The sequence below is a fragment of the Athene cunicularia genome (genome assembly GCF_003259725.1).
Source record: "Athene cunicularia isolate RWA chromosome 5 unlocalized genomic scaffold, athCun1 chr5_part1, whole genome shotgun sequence".
NCBI classification, from domain to species: domain Eukaryota; kingdom Metazoa; phylum Chordata; class Aves; order Strigiformes; family Strigidae; genus Athene; species Athene cunicularia.
This window is the reverse complement of record NW_020799101.1, coordinates 18,344,303-18,365,094: the sequence shown is the minus strand read 5'-3', so window position 1 is coordinate 18,365,094 and position 20,792 is coordinate 18,344,303. Positions and strand designations below refer to the sequence as shown.

Below are 20,792 nucleotides of genomic sequence, written 5' to 3'. Positions count from 1 at the left end.
AGCCTTGTTTTGATACACACAATCCCTGTAAACATGGATGTATTGTATTTGTCAATACTGATATCTGATGTAATTCTATAAATAAAACCACTGGTATAAACAATTCCTATAACCTTTTTTTGCATAGGGTTTGGATTAAGGTTACTGTAAGATAGAGCAAGCTGTTAACAAAATCCTCTAGTCAATTAGTCTTCCATCACATAAATTTAGGCATATGATTCACTTTACTCTCCGACTTCAGTGGAAACTTACACATGTAAGCATTTGCAAAACTGGAGTCATCTCTAGCACTTACGTTATCCATAGTCATTGAGAATATGAGCAATAAAAGAGCTCTCCATAAATTTATAAAATATACTGATTTAAAAGTTTATGCTGATGTTTCTGTAAGTCACATTTATGATTCCAAACAGTTATGTACATACTATACTATCACAGTAGGAAATACTTCACTGTAGAACACCACAGTGAACAAGTTGTGAAGCACAGTGTTCAATATAATTTCCCTTTAGTATTCCCAGTGCATAAGTTGTTAACATCTACACTACACAAGGTGCCCAGGTCTAGTATTTGTTATATACAATGTAAAAGCAAGATAGAAAGAGCTTCGCAGTTTAAAGTAAGGAATGAAAACAGTGGATAATATACAGGGATTCACTCCTGCAAAGTACAGAATTCTCCTTCACAATGACCACAACCACTAAATACAGTGGTTTTCAGGTCATTCAACCCAGTAAAACAGTGCTCAGCACCTTGTAGGAAGAGAGATCTGAGTGCACTTTATTATAAAACATCTCCTTCTGATGTTATAAAGTGCAAAAAAGAAAACATATATTCTAGTATTTTACAGTCACTATTAAACTGCCACTTTTGCACAATGCAAAATTCAAATAACTTCGTATACATTTTGTATGGACCCTATAATAACAAATGTTGAAACCGGAGTTTTTGCATCTTTAAAAAAATCTTAGTATTTTAAAGTTCTTGTGTAAATATAAAAAGAAAATATAAATTATAATTCAATCTTGAAATAGATATTTTAACATGTGACCATTTTCCAAAGCATTCAATATGAAATTTCACTTTCTCTTATAGCATTACAGTTTAGAATCTGTAAAACATTTTAAAAGTTAATAACTTCAAAAAGTAGAAATAAAAATTATTTTATCACAGTACTAGACACCTCATCCCATCAGACATCTTTTACCCTATATGTTTTTTAAAAAATTAAATAAATTAAAAAAAACCCTAAGACTTATATTCTGAGTTGTTTAGAATCAGACATGTGGAGTTACTTTTTAAAACAATGTAAGAGTTCCATAATGCTTCATTTTGCTCTTAAAATTCAAATAAATGGGATAGAATGGCCTTAAAGTACTGTACTGCTTTGGTGCGTTGTACTAATGATTCTTTACATGCATGAAGAATCAGATTCTATGTCATTCTTCACAATGCTGGGTAAAAGCAGAACAACCAAAAGTTCTATACATGTGACAGAGCCTTCCTTTCTTTGAATAGTGGGGAAGAAACTGGGAGGAAGATTCTGAACACTGAAAAACAGTCTTCCTCCAAGCTGTACCATCAGCAGAATAGCTCCTTATCTTGAGCTTGACTGCGCACTAGTAATTTAGCCCTAAGAGAATATAATGTTGGTTGTATAATAGTATTATACCATATCCAGTGATATCAAAACTTAATGCTAAAAAGAAATGTATTGAAATACAAAGCTAAAAAGGTATGATTGAAATACATTTTTAAAGCAACAGACATATTCCTGTAGCCTGTAAGTCACAGGGAGGAAGGGTGGGAGAAGACAGTATAGGTACTACCAAGTTTATAACCTCTTAAATCTTCAAGACAGGATATTCTCTGCTTTTCAGTCAGAGAACTGGAAGATGGTTTCTGGGTTATTGCTGTCTGTAGGGTTTGTTGGCTGCAGTGTCTTTGTAGGTGTAGTTTTACCATGAGAATGAGAGGAAGAAGAATGTGAACTTTCACTGGAGCTGCTACGTGTCTCTGTGCTGGTACTTGTTTTTTTCATTTTCCTTCTCTTTGCAAGAGGTGCCTTGTCAACATTCTGGAGACAAAATCCTTCCCTTTTGTACTTGTTAAAGGCCTGTTTAAAAATAAAATGTAATTCTAAGCTTTTCAAGAGGTTTAAGACACTTTATGGCTTGTAGCTTATTATGAATATTCTATCGGAAGACATAAAATGAACTGTAATCTCTTGAAAGATCCCTACTAATTCTTACTGTAACAATAACTTTACTAGCCTTTACATGTATTTAAGATCCAATACATAACATTATTAATTGGCATCTTCGCCTCCTTGTTCTTTTTATTTTAAAAGTATTTTTTATTAAGCCTTAAACCTATTTAAGATTACATTTTGAGAAACTACACTCAGTTAAACTAGTATTTCTCTTTCAGCCCAAATTATGTTGCATTATCAGGACCTCTACAAGTAACAATTCATTTATTTTTTGCTTTTTGGTAATAAGCGTCTACAAGTATTTCAGCATAAATCTGCTCAATTGCAGTTTATTCTATGTAGAAGGAATCATGAGAACCAACATTGTTTTTGTATAACGCAGTTGCAGTTCAAAGGTTTTTAGTAAATATACAATGGTAGACAAGCAAGTCCATTAAAAAGGTGTCCATGACATTAAAAACATGAGCTAGGTATGTTCTATAAATTTTACCTCAATTTTGTAACTCTAAGGACAAAGAGTCTGTTACTTAAGTTAAATGGAAAGTTTAGTCTCTTTTTAATAAAAGTTTGAAGACCTTTTAATAGATTTCTCTAAGAAACAGAATATTTATAATACCTATTTCATGAACAGCTGTGTCGCAGTCCCCAAAACCCCATTAGTACAAATGTCTTCAAGAAACTTATTCTTGACACATCATTCATGATGTTACTGTACTCAAACATAGATGTTAGGTATTGAGGAAAAAATTGCAGCTATAACCAATCACTGAAGTATAAGAAAACACACAATAATCTAGATTAACACATTGCATAATTTAGCACATGACATAAGATTGCTTTGAACTTACATGAAAAGTGGCTTTGACATATGTATGCACCGCAGCTCCTGAAGAGCCTAAGTTATCAGGAGTCATTAGAGGGTTGGATGACAGTTGGCTGCCATCCTGAAGCCATTCGTTGTATCTCAGGCTGGACATTTTAATTCTTTTGTTTGGATCCACTGTTAGAAGTCCTAATAGAAATATGTTACATTCTCTTAAATTGTAAACTGTTTATCTTCTTTTATTAGAAAATACTTTTTTTTTTTTTTTTTTTTTTTTAAGAAAATCTCATGCATTGCTTTCACAGGTAAGTAATGACAATAGTTATCCTAGGTATGCCCATATTTATCTTAGATAAGGCTCACACAATGCTACACTCCCATTCTCTCTAGAAAAATTATAAAATACAAGAAAATGCTATTTAACTGTTTGATAACTCATGTCTCTTTTTGGATTAACTCAGACCTATCAAATTATTTCTTCACTTAAAACCTGTCTAGGATACAGATAAAGAGAATAAGCCTCATTCTCTGCATGATCCATTGAGGTCTGAATATGGAGATGCCTACATTTTTAGCAGACAAATTCCTTACAAGCCTGCTTCTACAGAAATTCAGAACTCTGTCTTTGTAGAACTAAGATTGGTGTCTATCTCATGATGACAATATAATCAAATGCTCAAATGCTTAAGGGGAATCAAAGTATGGCAAATATGAATGAAGTAGCTCAGAAATACAGCTGTCTTGGTGAATGCCTTCAAGTACAGCCTGAGGAAAAAATGCTAGTAACAAATTTATTTTCTGCAGAAGCTCAGATTTTAAAAACATTTCTCTCATAACCTCGTGTTTTTACAAAAGCAAAAATAACATAAAAGAAAAACTCTGCTTTTAAATATGTTTCAAAAGAGTGACTTCATTTTTTCAAAGCTCTTCAGTTTCTTCTAACCCCACTAACCTTCTGTCAGAATCTCACTATATTAGAAAGCTCTCTGCTAGGCATACAAGTAATTTGTAACACCATTCTGATGTGTGCACCTTTACCCATAACCAGTGCTAGGGGTCAGTACATAGCTGAAGCTGTGGGTACTACTCTGTCAGGTTACGCACTCTGTTCGTGATCACAGCATCCAGATATTGCATCGTTCTTTAAATTTTATCTTTTGAGATAAAAATATAAGGTACATGAAGTATTTGTGAATACATACCTTGAATTAACTCTTTAGCCTCTTCAGAAACATTTTTCCAAGCTTCTCCTTCAAAGGAAAATTCTCCCTTTTTTATTTTCTTCATAATTTCCAATGCACTAGTACATGTTAAACTTTTGTCTTGAGACTGAAATGGTACCTGTCCTGATAGCATTGTATACTGTCATGAGAACAGAAGTAGTATTAACAAACACAGTACATTTATTGACAACCCTATTACTAAATATGAAGTGTTGTTGTTTGCATCACCAGCACTATACAATAAAACTTTGACTAGCATAACTTCAAGGCTATAGAAAACTGAAAATATGCAAGACTTTCTCTGGAGTCCTTGTTAGAAAAAAACATTCATGTTTCAGGAAACCATAAACCAAGTATTTCTACCCATTTTATATCTATTGAAATTCATTTTCGGTGAATCAGAATGCAGGCTGATTCCTTCTCTGAATTGAAACTGCAGCAAGATTAAATGGATGCTTGTAAAATCTCCTAACAAGAATCTCTCTTTTCAAGAACGAGACTGTATTTTTTCAAATCTATTATTTATGCAGCAGTATTTTCACCTCACTTGAATTCAGTACCTACCCAATTCAAGTCCAAAATTGTGTCAAGTCCTTTACATTTAAACAAAAAGTAAATACAATAAAGTTACAATTAAAAACTTCAGTCACTCACCAAAATGACCCCCAAACTCCACAGATCACAAGATTCATCATAACCATTGTGATTCAAGAGCTCTGGGGCAGCATAATGAAGAGTAAAACATGGAGTCTTAAGAGGCTGATTATCAGGCGGTTTTAAACGTGCAAAGCCAAAATCAATTATTTTTATCTCTGAATTATCAGTCTCATCTGTAAACAATAAATTCTGAAAAGCAAAGACAAAAATCAATAAAGCACTGCATAGAAAATCGCTTAAAATACTTAATAGTTGTGTTTTCTCCTCCATTTATTACTACAAAAAACTTCCCATTATCTAGAGAAAAGGGGAACTGCCAGACACTGGCTAAAAAAATCAAAAAGTAGAAAAAACAGTACTCTGGGATGTAAGAAAGTGTGATATTTTTATCTGCTTCCTGTATATCTGCAAGTCAGGATAGTTCTGTCTGAGACTATTGGTGAAAATGGGTATTTAGCAAAGAACAGTGGGGAAAATACATCAGGGAACATTGACAAAAAAAAAAACCCAGACATCAACATAAATGGAGAATTGCCTTCTTCCTCAAACAAAAGTAAATTTTCTTAAGCTTCGTTCTGGCATGTTTCCTGTGAGTGGACCTCTTGCTGAATGTCTTGTCTTGGGACTGAATAGCCTTTGGTCCTCAAGTGGTAGCACGCTGAAGCCATATTGCTATGAACACAATAATGCAAAAGAGTAATTTGAAAGAGAAGGATGGTGGGCTAGAAGGTGCACCAATCGCTCAGTAGTTGTACTGACTGCTGTCTAGCATCTCAAAGTCAGTACAGATATGCTTTCTGGAAGAATCTTGGGACCAGCGGCATTCAAGCACTGAAGGTCACATAGCAGTTCAACCTCTAACCAATGGCCTGCTCCTTACACCAAGGTAAAGTAACATATTACATTAGTCCCTACCAATACCAGCGTTACAGAATGGAATGTGGCACCTTGAATGACAAGACAGACAAGTTGTTACTGGTTTGGAAGAAGATTTAAGACAATCTGTTCTTCTTTTCCCTGAGTATTTATATTTGTCAAGAAAGATATATGAGTGAAGCTAAGTCTTATGAGAACTGGATGAGGCCAGGATGAATTATAAATTATTTCTACTCCCCCCTTGAACTTCTGAGAGAAAACCAAAATTTTTCTGTTGTCTTTGCTGTTTTATCTATGCAATACTAGAAAAAAAATCTCAGTATTAAAAATCCTATAGCCCTTTGTAATTTTGTAATACAAAAGATGAATGACTTTAATTTCAAACTCATTAAAAGAAAGGGGAAAAAATGATTGCTGGACTGCAAACAGATCAGTAAGAACCTGAGAGCACTGATTATGGATAAAAGATAATAGCTGCTACAAAACAGTATTTTTGCATTCTGTACTGCTATCTTAATGCACAATCAGAAAAGTCAGTTTTCTCTATTAAAATGTTGTGCAAAATCTATCTGAAGGAAGCCTTATTTCAGCAAAAATATTAATACAATAAGGATAGGTGATTAATACAATCATCTTCTTTCTGTGGTGCTTATATAGACCACAGGTAAATAAAGAACTGCAGTAGCATTGGTTTAACAAGATGACCTTTCTTAAAATAGAAATTGAATTGGTTATGTAGAGAAAGAAAAGGTATAGTCCAAATGTTTTAAGTTAGATTCAGACTATCGTACTTTGTTGACTGGGTCAATAAAGCATGCTTCACAAAAACCCACACTTAACACTATATTTCACATATATTTTACAGATATATAAACATTATCAATGTCTTGGTATGCTTTTTCTAAAATCTTTAGAACCCAATTTACAGATTAATGATCACTTCACAGAAACAGTCCTCAAATCTTCTACTGTGAGGCTCCAAATGATCCCATATGCTGCATGAATCCTTTATTTCTATGAATTCTCTATTTTCTATCCAGTACTTTTCCTCTATTTTGCAGAGCAATATATGTGACCTACTTACTATTGCTTAAACAGAAGAGGTCTTCCAGTCCATTCAATTAAAAAAAGCCTCATCCTTAGTGACATGTAACCAGTCATACTTTTTAAAACAGACTTAGAAGTATCACATTAGATGTCAAAGTTGAACATCAAATAAATCTGACTGGAATTGTTAGAAAAGCAACAGAATTTCCCATGTATCTTTTTACAGAAAGGTGCACTAACCACACCTATATTGGGAAGCCTGCATATCCCATACCATGTTCATGCCTGAACCTAAAATAGTAACTTTCCAAACAACAAGCCGGAAGGAGACAGGCTGGTTAAGTCCAACTTTGTAGAGGCAATGCATTCCGCAAGCTGTTTGCTCACCCTTCATTACTTGGGACTTCCCAGACTTCTGTTCGTGAACGTGAGGTAGCATTAAAGACTGCCTAATTTACCATGCTGCTGAAGGTCTGCTTTATAGAATCTGGCCTTTATATTCAAGATGGTACTAAGACTAAAATGATAAGAATAGGGAGAGAGAAAGGTTTCTGGGTTTTGCCCTTTTAATAATGATTTGTTTCAAAAGCTGTTTTCTTTCCTTGATGATGTCAGCAGAGAAACTTTTTCCAAGAGTCACATTTTCAACTGACACATTTGAATTTCACAATAGCTACTCTTTATTTAATTGTTTATTTACTACAGAGACTCCAGTACAGAGATGTTTTCAAACACATGTATTTTGGACTGATTTTAAAAAACAGTTTAATACCAACACCTAGTAGACTTCTGCACCTGTTGAACTGGAATTACTATAGAAGAAGTAAGTTTGCAATATACCAGAAGGTATGTTACAAAAGGATGAAACATCAGGAGGAATGGTGGATCATTTTAAACTCCAGATACAAAATGGATAGCTATTTCCTGAGGTACGATAACTGTAATCACCAAAACAATATCCTTACTGGATGAACTAACATCAATCTACACTATTCTTAGGGCTAAAGAAAACTAGCACATATCCAATCACATTGTTGGCAAGAAAAAAGAGCAAATATCGGCTCCAGGAAGCAGAACAAAGCCAGTGGTCAACATTACCATAGTAAACTAATTGACTGGAAGGCAAGATGTTGCTGCACAACAAAAACACCAGACCAAGTAATTATTAAAACATATGTATTAAATAATTGGGTTTTTTGGGGGAAACAACTGAACTCACTGAACTCAAATTACACATATTTATTAGTTGACTATTAGTTTATGGTTCATTTTGTGTTTCACTGTGACAGAAGGCAGTACAAGTGTGTCACAGCTACCTCCCAAAGAAGTCCTACTGAGGGAGTTATCAGACAAAAGGTGGAAACATAGAGGTGAAGTACCCAAGAAATCTAGCTCTGCTTGTGAACTGTGTCATACAATAAATATATACTTACCACTAGGAAAAACTGTCCCCAAACAGGTAATTAATATTTTTTGACAAGTTAGAGTGTAAATTAATAAATTAAAAATGCTTCCTAACAAGTAGGTTTACCTATGAACAGAAAAATACCTACAGAATTTTCCAAGTAAAAGTGGTAACATTTTATTAAAAACATATAAGTAGAAAAATCTGTAATAAAAGCTGCAGGAATAGGAATACATCACGTTCCAGATATTTATTAACTTATTGTCTAAACATATATAAGTAAGTCACTATACCTCAGGTTTCAGATCTCTATGGACTACTCCTACATCATGCATATGGCTCACCGCTGAAACAAGTCTGCGCATAATATGACTGGCTTCAGTCTCACTGAAATGTTTCTTTTTCTGAATACGTTCAAGCAATTCTCCTCCCTTCAACAATTCCATTACTAGAAACGTGTGAAGCTGAAACGTTAAAGACAAACACAGCATGTTAGAAATTTAACATTACAAACAAACATTCATTCAGGAGTTAGGTGCTATTCCAATAGGTTCTCAAAGTTTAAAGACATAAAACTGCTGTTCATACCAATTCAAAAAGCACCAAATTGCATCTCCGATGACATTTTTCCCATCAATCTCACTGAGACTGAAGAATGTTGTCGTCTTCCCCATGTCCACCCATATTTATTTACAAAAACGCAATGCCATCATGTGAATGGATAAATTTGTAGGGAAAAGAAATACCTTTCTTTAGGCTTACAAATAAAGCTTGAAAAAGATAGACTTTTGCTGTTTAAGACTGTTCTGATGTAGGGATATATTTCTATTAATATGTGTAAGGAGTTAGCCATATAATGTTACTAAATCACTTAAAAGCACCCTGAAACTTTACTGAGAAATCAAAGATTATCTAGAATCTCTTCTGATTTCATCCCCTGCAGAGTAGAAGCCAAAGCTACTAGAATCACAATAGACATCTTCTCAAATACTAAAGAGAATTTTTTTAATTAAAAAAGTAATTGTTGTTTAGATGGTTGTTCTTTTCAAGACCGTCAATAAACAGTGACTTCCTTGATTATAAGAAAAACATTAGCACAAAAAACAACTGCAATCCAAATGCCTTGCCACTAAAGAAACAGCAGACTTCTGAGGACAGGAAAGTGGAGTTAGCATTCTCAAAAGGCAATGGATGGAGGCATGCAATGGCTTCTAGCATTTCCTTCCACTGAACAACAGTAACAAAAGTAGTATTTGCAAGCAACGAGTTCTGAGAAGAGGTCACAAAATGAAATTCAGTCAGGAACAGAAGGTGCACAGTATTTAGAAATCAAGGAACAGAAGGAAAGCTATGAGGACAGAAAGCAGTAACACTTCTTAAAACAAACGAGGTGTCTACTAGTCACATTGCTAGGAGTGCCTGTAAGACATCCTCTCCTGCAAATTTTCTTTGTGTCTTGGGAATAGCAGACAGGAAAGTTGGAAAGGATAATGAGATTTTTCTCTGCTAGAAAACTTCTTGTGGTTCACCACAAGAGAATGCCAACACAATACTTTACGACTGGATTACTAATGTAGAATTTGGTCAGAGTGATATCAGAACAAGTTAAAAATTGGAACTTCTTTTTTTTAAGACAAACTGCAGAAATGTCAAAGCTAGAATACTTTGATCAGTTCTGGTCTTCAGAATATTGTGCATGAGTAATCTGGAGCATAACACCTGGGAGCCACCAGGAGCAACTAAAAATACAATGGTTTGGCTGGTTGAGTGTAGCCTGTTCAGTTGTAGAGCAATCTGAAGAACATTTTTTTCAGATATTCCTGACAATAGGCATTTTATCCAAAGGAAAGTGAAAAAAAGTGTCCTGTTCTACTCACAAGTACTCATACTTTAAATAAATGTTTAAAAAAATCTTACTTATTATTAAAGATCACAGTACAGATTTATTTTTTTTTATACTCTCAGCTCATTTTAGAAGTGCTCCACATGAGCACTCTGCTGGCCCTTGTATAAACAGCAAGATGGAGATAGACAGGAATATGTGGGGAGGCAAGAGAGCCCACGTTCCATTACAAAATCATAGACGAGAATCACAGAGTAGTTTAGGTTGGAAGGGACTTCTGCAGGACATCTGGTCCCAACCCCTAGCTCAAACCAGGGCCAGTCTCCAAGAGAGATCAAAATACGGCTTTTTACGTGCTGTGGAACTTGCGTTACACTAAGGGGAAAGACAACTAACGTCTCTACATAAACCCAAAACTGATCTCAATATATTTCTAAATAGAGGCTCTACTTTCACATTTGGTAATTTAGCGAACTACCTGGTTATCCCCATTAAGTTACAAATATGTAAGAAAAAACTATTAGATATCTAATCTTGATATGCAAGATTTCCAAATTAACTCAGAAATACTGTTTTAAGATTTGTGACAACAAGGAAGAAAGATGATTAGGTACCTCAGTATCACAGATATGGAAACTGGGCCATTAATATATAGTATGATGATTAACAAAGTAGACCAAGGACAGAACCAGAAACAGAATCCAGGACTCTAATTGTTCCAAATATTTTTTTGAATTGTGAGAGTAACTGGAAGTTCCCTTGAATGCAGAACTTCTGCTTCATCTCTTCTGTACTGACTAGACAAAAGCCCTCGGACTATAAGTTGCCCCCACAGTAACAGTACATTTAACTTCTAAAAGTTCTTGAGAAAACACATTGCAATGTGTCTGTCAAGTCGTGATTATAGTTTCTTCAAAATACCTGGTCATGATAAACTTCATGTAACTTCACAACATTTGGGTGTCCTTCACAGAGTTTCAGAGCTGTTATTTCTCTCTGGGTGTTGGCTTCCATTCTGGAAAAATTGAGCAATCATTTTGTACCAAATTTACTGAGAAAACTGTACATTCAAAGTGTTACACCTTTTTTTTTAATTGCTTGCAATCCAGATTTTTTAATACTACAATTGCTTCAACACAATCAAAAGCATATTCAAAGTAAGCTGAGCAAAGTCTCCACATAACCCTGCAAGTTAGGACATTAAAAAACCACACTCAAATCAATGTTTTTCATACAATGGCAACTTGCTACAGGAAAAGCTGAAATGATATCATAGAACAGTTTCTATGTAAAACAAACCTTTGACTTCACCCCTGTTCCTACAAACACTTGTTAGTTCAGCATTATCTTGAAGACTCAAATAATTGGCCCAATCCTTTTCCATTCCTATAGGAGTTAAGTACTTCCAAAGCTGTATGGAAACTATGAGCTCCTACTAGAAAAAAGAGTAACATCATCTATATATGAACTGTGTTATACAAATGAACCCCTGAACAAGCCATAGCAAAAATTTGAAATGGAATAGCTAAGAGACTAGGTCCAGAGGAAAAATCATTGCACAAATTCTCTTTGTGTACTGAAAGTACTGAAATCTATAGCCAAAAAAAAGTGAACATGGTGAACATTATAAAAACTATGTGAATGGGGACAGAGAAAAACTACATGAATGGGGAAAACATTTTGTTTTCCATGTTGATTTACTTTGGCCAAGTAACACTTGAAAATTTTGGCAAAACTTTCTTCATGACAGGCCAATCCTGTTCTGACTTAAAGAATGGCCTTATGGGTAACAGACAGAATCTCTCTTACCACATGCATTCTTACTTTTGGTTGCCTTTTTTTCCCTCCTAATTAGGACCAGAACTATGATAAGAATTTTATGCAAGAGAATTCCGGTTTTCTGCAGGCTTCATATAATCAATACGGAAACTAAGATGTTCCACTTGCAACTCTGCTGATGCTGTTGTTTAAATTGAAAGTGATTTCAGGTCCTTAAGAAATTAAAAAACCTGACTTAGATAGTCTTTCCCCACTAAAGTACTATCAGGAGAAGGTGGACGTAAGAAACAGATGAAAAAGGTTCAGTATTATAAACATAAACCTTTGAAATTTGTGCATGGACTTTTCTGACTATTTCCCCTCTATAAATAGTTACTATCTCAGATTTTAAACAGACAGTATCATGAAAAACAAATGGGAAGCTCTAGAACAGTAACTCAAGCAAGTTTACAGGACTCTACTGTTTCACTGGCCTTCAGACACACAGATAAACTTGAAATTGTTGGATGGAGGTAGGTCAAGCACTCCTAAGAAAGCAACACCATAGAGGAACTCTTGATCTGAGCTTTCACCTCAAGTATCATGAATGGGTTTGCCTAGGTGTAGGATTCACTTTTTTGGCACCTTTGATGGGTAAGACTGAAAGACTGTCTTTAAGGCAAAGAAGTTACTAGAAATCTACGGCACTTTTCCTTAGCAAGAGTTACTAGTATGGTCCTCAGAGCAATAATATTTACAGTTTAACATTCAAGACTGATTTGTGTCCAGCCATTCAGAGTGTGGGTTTACTGCTATCTCTAAATACTACACAAACACACTGAGTCTGCTCACAGCCTGCAATCCTAAAAAAAATAAATCTCTGTATACAGACCACTTCTTACCTTCATTTAGCCTGGTCCACCAAGAAGAAAGAGAAAGAGCAAAGGAACCTGTGAGCAGTATCATTTAGGGACAACATTCCTAAAAGTTCACTTCTGTGGGAAAAGTCAATACTAGTTTGCTCACTGTTATCCAGAAACAAAAAATACACTTAGGATGAGATGGGAGCACTGATCTGCAGCTCTGCATGCACCACAAGAAAAAAAATTTTGAATGTAGACACAAGTAGGTGTCTACTGCATACTGCTTGTCTAAGGTCTCATTCTAATGAGTGAAATTCTACTTAATGAATCTTACAGGGTGAAGTTGTTCACTGTAAAATACATACCTAGAGTAGGATTCAGTGGCCTAAGCATAGGAGAGCCTGGAAGACATCAAGCATGGAGACATCTACATAAAGATAGTAGTCACAAGTCTGATGGGAAATGAGGACAGAGAGGACACCAACAGATGCTAACATGGCACTACATAAATGCCTATGTTTAAGTTACTGAATCCTACTGCTAGTGCCTGGTCATTCGAGACTTTCTGCTCCACTGATAGTTTTGAGTAGGCCTCCATTAATCATCACAGACCTTGGAAAACTGACTCAGACACCTATATTTAGGTGTCTTATTCTTGACCTTATCCTACCCAAAAAGCATGTGATGAAACACTTAAGTCTGGTAGACAGTTACTTCTAGAGTCTGGAAAAACAGAGGTACAGCCAAATGTCTTGGAGAAGAGATCACTGTGAACCATCATTCTGATAGCAAAACATTTACACTTTCCTTTCCTGACAGCATCCTACAAAAGACTAGGGACATATTTACTAATGAACACTGCAAAATCAAGCTAAAAATCCATCCACTCCTCAAAGAATCCCTTATCTTTACTTTCCTTTGGGCAGAAACTGCCAGAGGTACGTATTCTGGCTGAGAACCAAATGGTCCCTATGTGCAAAGTAAGTCAGCTGCCTCCATTGTGGTGTTCTCTTCAGAACATCCAGGAAACAAGATGCAACTTACAAGTCCATAGTCTAATTCCACTTTACACGCGCACACACACGCGCACACACACGGACACACGCGCATACACACACACACACACACACACACACATAAAATTAGATGTGAGGCAACCCACACTGACAAGATCCTTCTTAAAAGCAATGTCCTAGGCAATCAATTGGGCTGCTTAGGAAAGGGAGCTAGCACAAGTCTACGATCAGTTCACTTGGGTGTAAAGATAGGAGGGCCTTATACCTTACTCTGGTTAGGAGCAAAATTAGGGGAAATTAGGGTAGAATACAACTAAGAACCAGAAAAGTACTCTTTAGGTTTCTTCTTGTGTCCTCCCCAACAAGAATAACATTTTGTTTCAAAGACTCTCAGAATCTTCTAAAGGTAATAAGGTTACTATAAAGTTCTGTAGCTTCTTCAGATAGGAAATTAAAGTTATTTTTCCACTTCCAGAAATGTAGCGAACATTATTCTAATCCATGGGTGACAGTAAGCAAAGAAAATATTTTTATTGTCTTATAGAATATTTATACCTTTTGCTAATTATTTTTACTGCATACTCTTGGCTAGTTTTCTTGTGTAAGCACTTTCGACAAATGGAAAAACTTCCTTCTCCCAATGGTTTCTCTTTCAGATCCAGTTCATAATGATGATAAAATGGAGAGTCCTGTTAGGAAACTGTCTGTATTTAGTTCTGCAGAATACTTTTAGTATACACAGTCAAAGACAAAGAGTAAAGTTTCATGAGAATTTTTCATCTACATTTAAAATTGTAAAAGAGCTCTCTTTCTGATAAAACAATCTTAACTTCCATTTAATAAAATGCATAAACTTTATTCTAACATTCAAAGATTAAGTATTATGTTACACTAAACAAACATAATCACTAAATAAATCATTACTGCTGCAATAGCTTAAGATACAAAATATTCAGACAAACAGGATCAAAGGTGACTGTACATAAGAGTTATCCACAAAACTATTTGCTCATTTGAAGATGTCACAATAGCATGTGTTCTTATAAGGCTTCACACAGCTATACATACTTTTGGGCAAATACATCATAGAAGGAATTCTGATATAATTAAAGCAGCTTCAAAAATATCTATGGTTCACTGAATAAGAACTATCAGGAGTCAAATTACTATTACTACTATACTTCTGGAAAACTAGACAATCATCTGATTTTTCAGATTAAACTTCAACCACTTCTTAGTAGTAGCACATGCAAATTATATGCTTGGATCATCTGAGGAGCCATTACAGGGAACAGATAAATGAATAATGACTATTTCATCATCTGTAAGCTAGCTTGTGATTGCTGCTTTGAAAGTTATGCAGTTCCAAGTTAACCAAATTAATTCAACTCTTGATATTATTACCTTCATCATAGCACTTCTGGCAATAGTTGTAGTTCCAGGCCGCTCATCCCCCATATAAAACTGAAGAGGATCTACTGTAGCTGCATTGCGTTTAAACAAAATAGAAGGTGCAACGAAAGAATATCCCTATGAAATTAAGACATCAGAAAAGGGCATTGCTTGAAATTGTTGCAACACAAACTATCATATTGCATAAAAACATTAGAAGGTTCAAAAGAATTTTTCAAAGAAATCAGAATTTTTATAATATAATACAGAAACCATAACTGGCTCACTGATGGGTAGATACTACTGTGTTCAATGTGAACAGCTATCTTCCTGGAATTAGTTATATGAGTCTCCACAGTTACAGATAAAACAATACAAAAATTCTAGTAAATAATGCTAAAAATCTGGCTTGTCTTCAATTGTTTTGCAATAGTGATAAAGGCTTATACTTCAAACTAGCTAGCTTCACAGAACAGCTTTAAGTTAAAGCATGAAATAGTTTTTATGCTGTGATGTAAGCTTCAAACCATTTTAAATGGCAAAACAAAATAAGCTTCATATTAATGATTGGGTATCGTAACAAGAACAGCTGGGACTACCACTGCAGGATGAATCAGATCATATGACATGCATAAATTGCTTGCTACAGTGACTACAAATCTAAGAACTTCCAAAATACGATGCTATATTCCTGTACACTAAGCAGTAAGCTGCTCAAAAACAGGCAATAAAAGACAACAAAGCACAAGGAGGGGGAGGAGAGAAAGAATCTGAACTGATGGCCACATCTGTGGCTTTGTTACCAAGTTGGCAGCACATGAGCTGTTTCTGCCCATTTGACATCCAGACTGTGCAGTCCAAGAAGGGATCATTCTTTAATAGCACGGAGGAAATGGCAAGGAGAGCTTGGTTACTGACCTGTATATAGTAGTCTAGTAATTAGAGCACTCTGACAGGACATGGAAGACCTACTTTCAACTCTACAGTAAGCTCCCACTTCCCAAAGGAATACCTCAACTAAAGTATAATGTGGACACGGGCAAACTACATTGCTGTTGTTGAACATGGTAGCCCAGGCTGATGAAGTCAAGATGACAAGACTCATGAGGTACAAAGAATCAATAACGAACAGACTGACTTTAGTCCAGCAGGTAGGACATTCAGCTGGGAATGGAGAGTCATGGAATTTTATGCTTGCAGTAGGACTGCTTCCACTTTTCTCATTTTGCAATTGCTGAACAAATAGTCCTGGGAACTGGGATTGGAAATTACACAGTTAATTCCCAATAACTTAAAAGGCAGGGAGACAAAAAAGCTGGTTATACATGTGGAATTGTTCCAGAAATATTTTTTTTTAAATGAACATGAATTCTTAAAATACCTGAAATATTCTTTCTGAAGTCTGAGGGGTTGCTGCAGGAGAGTATGTTGGATCCATTTCTGTAAACTCTTCTGCAAAATTACTGACATCCAACTCATCTCTGATTACCGGTTTAAATGGAGCTGATACTTTTTTGGCAGCTAAATCGTCCCAATTCATATTCTAAACCAAAAAGAGGAAAATAAGTTTGAATCAAGTGAAAATTTAACAGAAGCAGATATTGGAAACAGAGACTTGTCCAGAAACAAACAGTCCTAACTCCAATTGCTATTTTCCACAGGCAGGTGAAAAGCATTTAAATTATGTCCTACTGGTTTGCTTGGGTAAAGGAAAGAAGTATCATACTTATTTGTAAGCAGACAGAATCCAGGCTTTTTTAAAAAAAACAAAACATCAACACAAAGAAATTGAACAGTGAAGATGAGCCAAACAATTAGCATGACAGCCCTTAGATTTATTCTTCTATTTCAGAGAAAGCAACATTTATATTTTTGTAAGCTATAGTGCATGCACGCAGTATCTTCAACTTTTCATAGCTGATTTCTACGCTTTATTACTAATCTCAGCTTCCACAGCCCTGAGAGCATAATACCTCCTGATTCTTTCTTAAACACATGGTTAGAAGTAGGAAGCACAGATACAGTAGTTATGAGAAAACAGCCCTATTACTGTAAAGGAGTGGAACTGAAATTATGTCAAGATTAGAAAGTGTTGTATGAGGAAAAAAATGTATCTTCCAAAACAAATGGTGAATAAAGGAAGTTTAACTTTACTTTCTCAGACTCTAAGAGGAAGGAAATACAGAAGGGATAAGAAGAAATTCAGAAGTTAAAAAAACAAGATATTGCTCATGATGGATGTTCTGATAATTACATCGAAAATATTTATTTGAAAGGTTTTATTTGTATTACCAACTCCAAATATTCCAATTTTTTTTTTTACTAATTAAAAATATATTTAACTTCAGAAGTACCAGAAATACATATTTAGTTTTTTCAGGGAAAGCACACATTTTTAACCCCAATGGATGGAACAGTACTGATGTTGTATGCAAATCCAATTTTTGTCACTGTTTGAAATCAAATGCTAATACACTGCAATCTGAACAGTAAAATCTACTAAACAAGACATCACTAATGGTCAATTTTATCAATATTCAAATTTTACTAATAATGTTAGTGACAAACTTTCTTTAAAAAAAAAAACAAACAACAACACACAACATATAATTTAGGTGTTTTCCATTAAACCTTCTGGTTTAAGTAGTGTCTTTTGGCTGCTTCAAGTAAGCATTAGAAACAGAGAATATACTAAAAACCTTGTAGTATGCACAGAATCCATACACATAAACACATGGATATCCTTACTAACTTCAATGCTAGTATTCATACAATTAATATACCTCTAAACTATTAATAAAACAACAGCATTTTTTAGACTGGAACTTCAAAGGCACTAACATAGAGTGAGTAGTCTGGGGAGTTTTTTTGGTTTTATTTTTTTTACCTGGAAAAAGGGATGCTGTTTGATTTCATCAGCATCAGTGGGACCACAACCTAGCCTCTTCTTGGGGTCTTTCATCAAAAGACGCTGAATTATATCCTTAGACAGTGCACTCATTTCTTGTGGATAAGGTGGCTCACTTTTTAATATTCTCCTGTAAAATGAACAAAATAACAATTATTTGGTAATTACTTAATGTGTTGAGTATTAAATCAAAGAATTGCTATACTGAAGGTAGCATTTAATATTTCACTTAAACTTCTATTGTACTCAAAGACTGAAAAACAACAAATGTGAAATCAATTTTTGGTTTTTTTTCCTTAAAAAAGGTTTGAGAAAACTTGGACATGAAATGTGATGTCTATAGGAGATAAATTATATAATTTAATCCACAATAGAAAAAAACATCCTCATTTCATACATACTGAGTATACTCTTACGGCTCAAAAGAAGTGTCATAGCTACAACAGATAGCTCCACAAAGATCATCAACTTCATGCCTAACAGCAGTCAAAAAACCAAAACCAAGTCCAATGTCAAAAATTATTAGAAAATAAAGAGAAAAAAAATGACACCTGGGACATCTGAGGTTCGCCTGTGCCTTGTATATTGTGTGCAGCGCTCATGCCTTACTCTCAAAAGAAGCCACTATAATTGGAAAAGTTTTAGAGAAGAGTAACAAGATCAATCAGAAATACAGAATGTGTTTTCTGATTAATCAGAAATACAGAATGAAGATCTACAAAAAAAGGCTAGGACTATCAGCCTAGTGAAAAGGGAAGGTAAGGGGACTGGGCATAGCATTCCCCCAAAACAACAAACAATAAAGAGAAAGTGGAGAGGGACCTCACTGTCTCTTTCAACACAAGAGCTAGAAGCCATCAAATAAAGCTAGTGGAAGTTCAAAGTCTTGGAATTCTAAGTAGAATCACATTTCAACACCTATTTTTTATACGTGTAGCTCCCACAGTTCTATATACAGAAGGCAGAAAGTTTTCTTTCAGTTACTCCAAATGTAGATTTTGAAGCTAAGGACTCTGAAGGAAAATTAGGAAGGTGCACAGACAACACATGTCAACAGGTTTAAAAAGATACACATAAACCCCTTTAAAAACTCTTTAGCATACAGAATCACAGAATGGTTGAGGTTGAATGGGATATCTGGAGGTCATCTGGTCCAACCCCCTTCCCCCGCTCAAACATAATCACCTAGAGCCAGCTGCCCACAACCACATCCTTTTGAATATTTCCAAGAAGGGAGGCTCCACTACCTCCCCAGGCAGCCTGGGCCAGTGCTCAGTCACCCTCACAGTAAAAACCTGTTTCCTGATGTGCAGAGGGAACCTCCTCTGTTTCGGTTTGTGGCCATTGCCGCTGGTCCTGCCACCGGGCACCACTGGAGAGAGCCTGGCTCCCCCCTCTTCATACACTCCATTCAGGCACTTGTATACATTAATGAGATCCCCCTGAGCCATCCCTTCTCCAGGTGGAACAGTCTCAGCTCTCAGCCTTTCCTCATCCGTTCCAGTCACTTAATCACCTTTGCAGACCTTTGCTGGATTCTCTCCATTATGTCCATGTCTCTCTTGTACTGGGGAACTCAGAACTGGGCCCAGTATGCCAGGTATGACCTAACCATTGCTGAGTAGAGGGGAAGAATCACCTCCCTCAACTTGCTGATACTTTGTCTAATGCAGCCAGGATACCATTTGCTGCCTTTGCTTGCTTTTGCAAGGGCACATTGCTGGCTCAGGTTCAGCTTGGTGTCTGTATCTATATGCATACTCCCACAGTGGTGACTTGAGAAAGCATGACACATAGAAGTAGTACTTGAGAGTGCCTCTGCTAAACACAGACTGAAACATTTTGAAGCTATGAGAGACTGTGAGGCTGAAATATGAGACTGTGGCAGCATAAAAACTCAATCATTATGTCTCTGATAGTTGATCACTGCAGGACAGTTCTAAATTTTGTTTAAAGTTACTACATGACATTCCTTAGAGTCAGCTATCCCATGGGAATTTTTTTATCTTGAAATACGTAATTTCTTGGATTACTCCAAAAATAGATGCAAACAGATTGTTTCCTAAATAATCTTGTCCTGCCAGTGTGGAAGGACAAACACAAGTTCTATATACACATACCCCAGGGGTTGTTTCTACTGACATAGTATCCAATTTCAAGCAAACAAAAAGTCAAAGCAAGCTAACCTCTTGGTTTAAGTAACAGTGAAATGAGTTAGGAAAATACAGTCTGAGTTTTTAAATGGATTGTATTTTTAAATGATGTAAGGATGATCTGCCAATAAGGCTCTAAAATCACAGCCACTCTGCTAGCAGAACTAACAGCAACTATAAGCCTTGTCTTCAACTTCTGGACACACTTTACAGAAAAGGCAAAGAAAGCATAATATTGCCAAATAACTTCTCAATTAGGGATGTTAGTACTAAATTTGAACATCACTAAACAAGAGGATTCTTACACTACAGGACTGGTAGAGAAATGAAGATTAAGCCTCTTCAGAAATCATCCAATTTCAAAAAGAGGAAGTAGGTAAAGAAGTAAGAAGTTCCTGTTGTAAGACAGAAGACAGGACATCTTGATAGCAAAATTACTTTATATACAGGAGGGCCAAAATCTACAATGTCTTCTTAGCTTGAAAATTCACTTCAATTAGAGGAGTCCAAGGTAATGTATTTATCAACCTTTCTGATGAGAGAATCAGAAAGGTATGTACAAAGACTCTGGAAAGAGACAAGTTCTCTATAAGCTCTCAGAAGATTGGGGGGGGGG

The 20,792-nt window shown here is 35.5% G+C and overlaps 1 protein-coding gene across 4 annotated transcripts in view; it reads right to left on the bottom strand.

Annotated features, from left to right (window-relative positions):
- Positions 1-114: 114 nt before the first annotated feature.
- RPS6KA5 (ribosomal protein S6 kinase A5) overlaps positions 115-20,792 on the bottom strand; it is a 66,204-nt gene continuing 45,526 nt past the window's right edge. For 3 of the 4 annotated variants that reach the window (XM_026849180.1, XM_026849177.1, XM_026849178.1), the window contains 10 exons: positions 18,003-18,153; positions 16,497-16,658; positions 15,128-15,253; positions 14,279-14,412; positions 11,008-11,101; positions 8,537-8,707; positions 4,913-5,104; positions 4,238-4,397; positions 3,061-3,224; positions 1,634-2,116 (listed from right to left, as the gene is read on the bottom strand). In XM_026849180.1, the coding sequence (XP_026704981.1) occupies positions 1,877-2,116; positions 3,061-3,224; positions 4,238-4,397; positions 4,913-5,104; positions 8,537-8,707; positions 11,008-11,101; positions 14,279-14,412; positions 15,128-15,253; positions 16,497-16,658; positions 18,003-18,153 (1,594 nt within the window). In that variant the 3' untranslated portion in view covers positions 1,634-1,876. Of the gene's footprint in view, positions 2,117-3,060; positions 3,225-4,237; positions 4,398-4,912; positions 5,105-8,536; positions 8,708-11,007; positions 11,102-14,278; positions 14,413-15,127; positions 15,254-16,496; positions 16,659-18,002; positions 18,154-20,792 lie in introns of all 4 variants that reach the window. The other variant, XM_026849179.1, reaches the window with a different exon arrangement.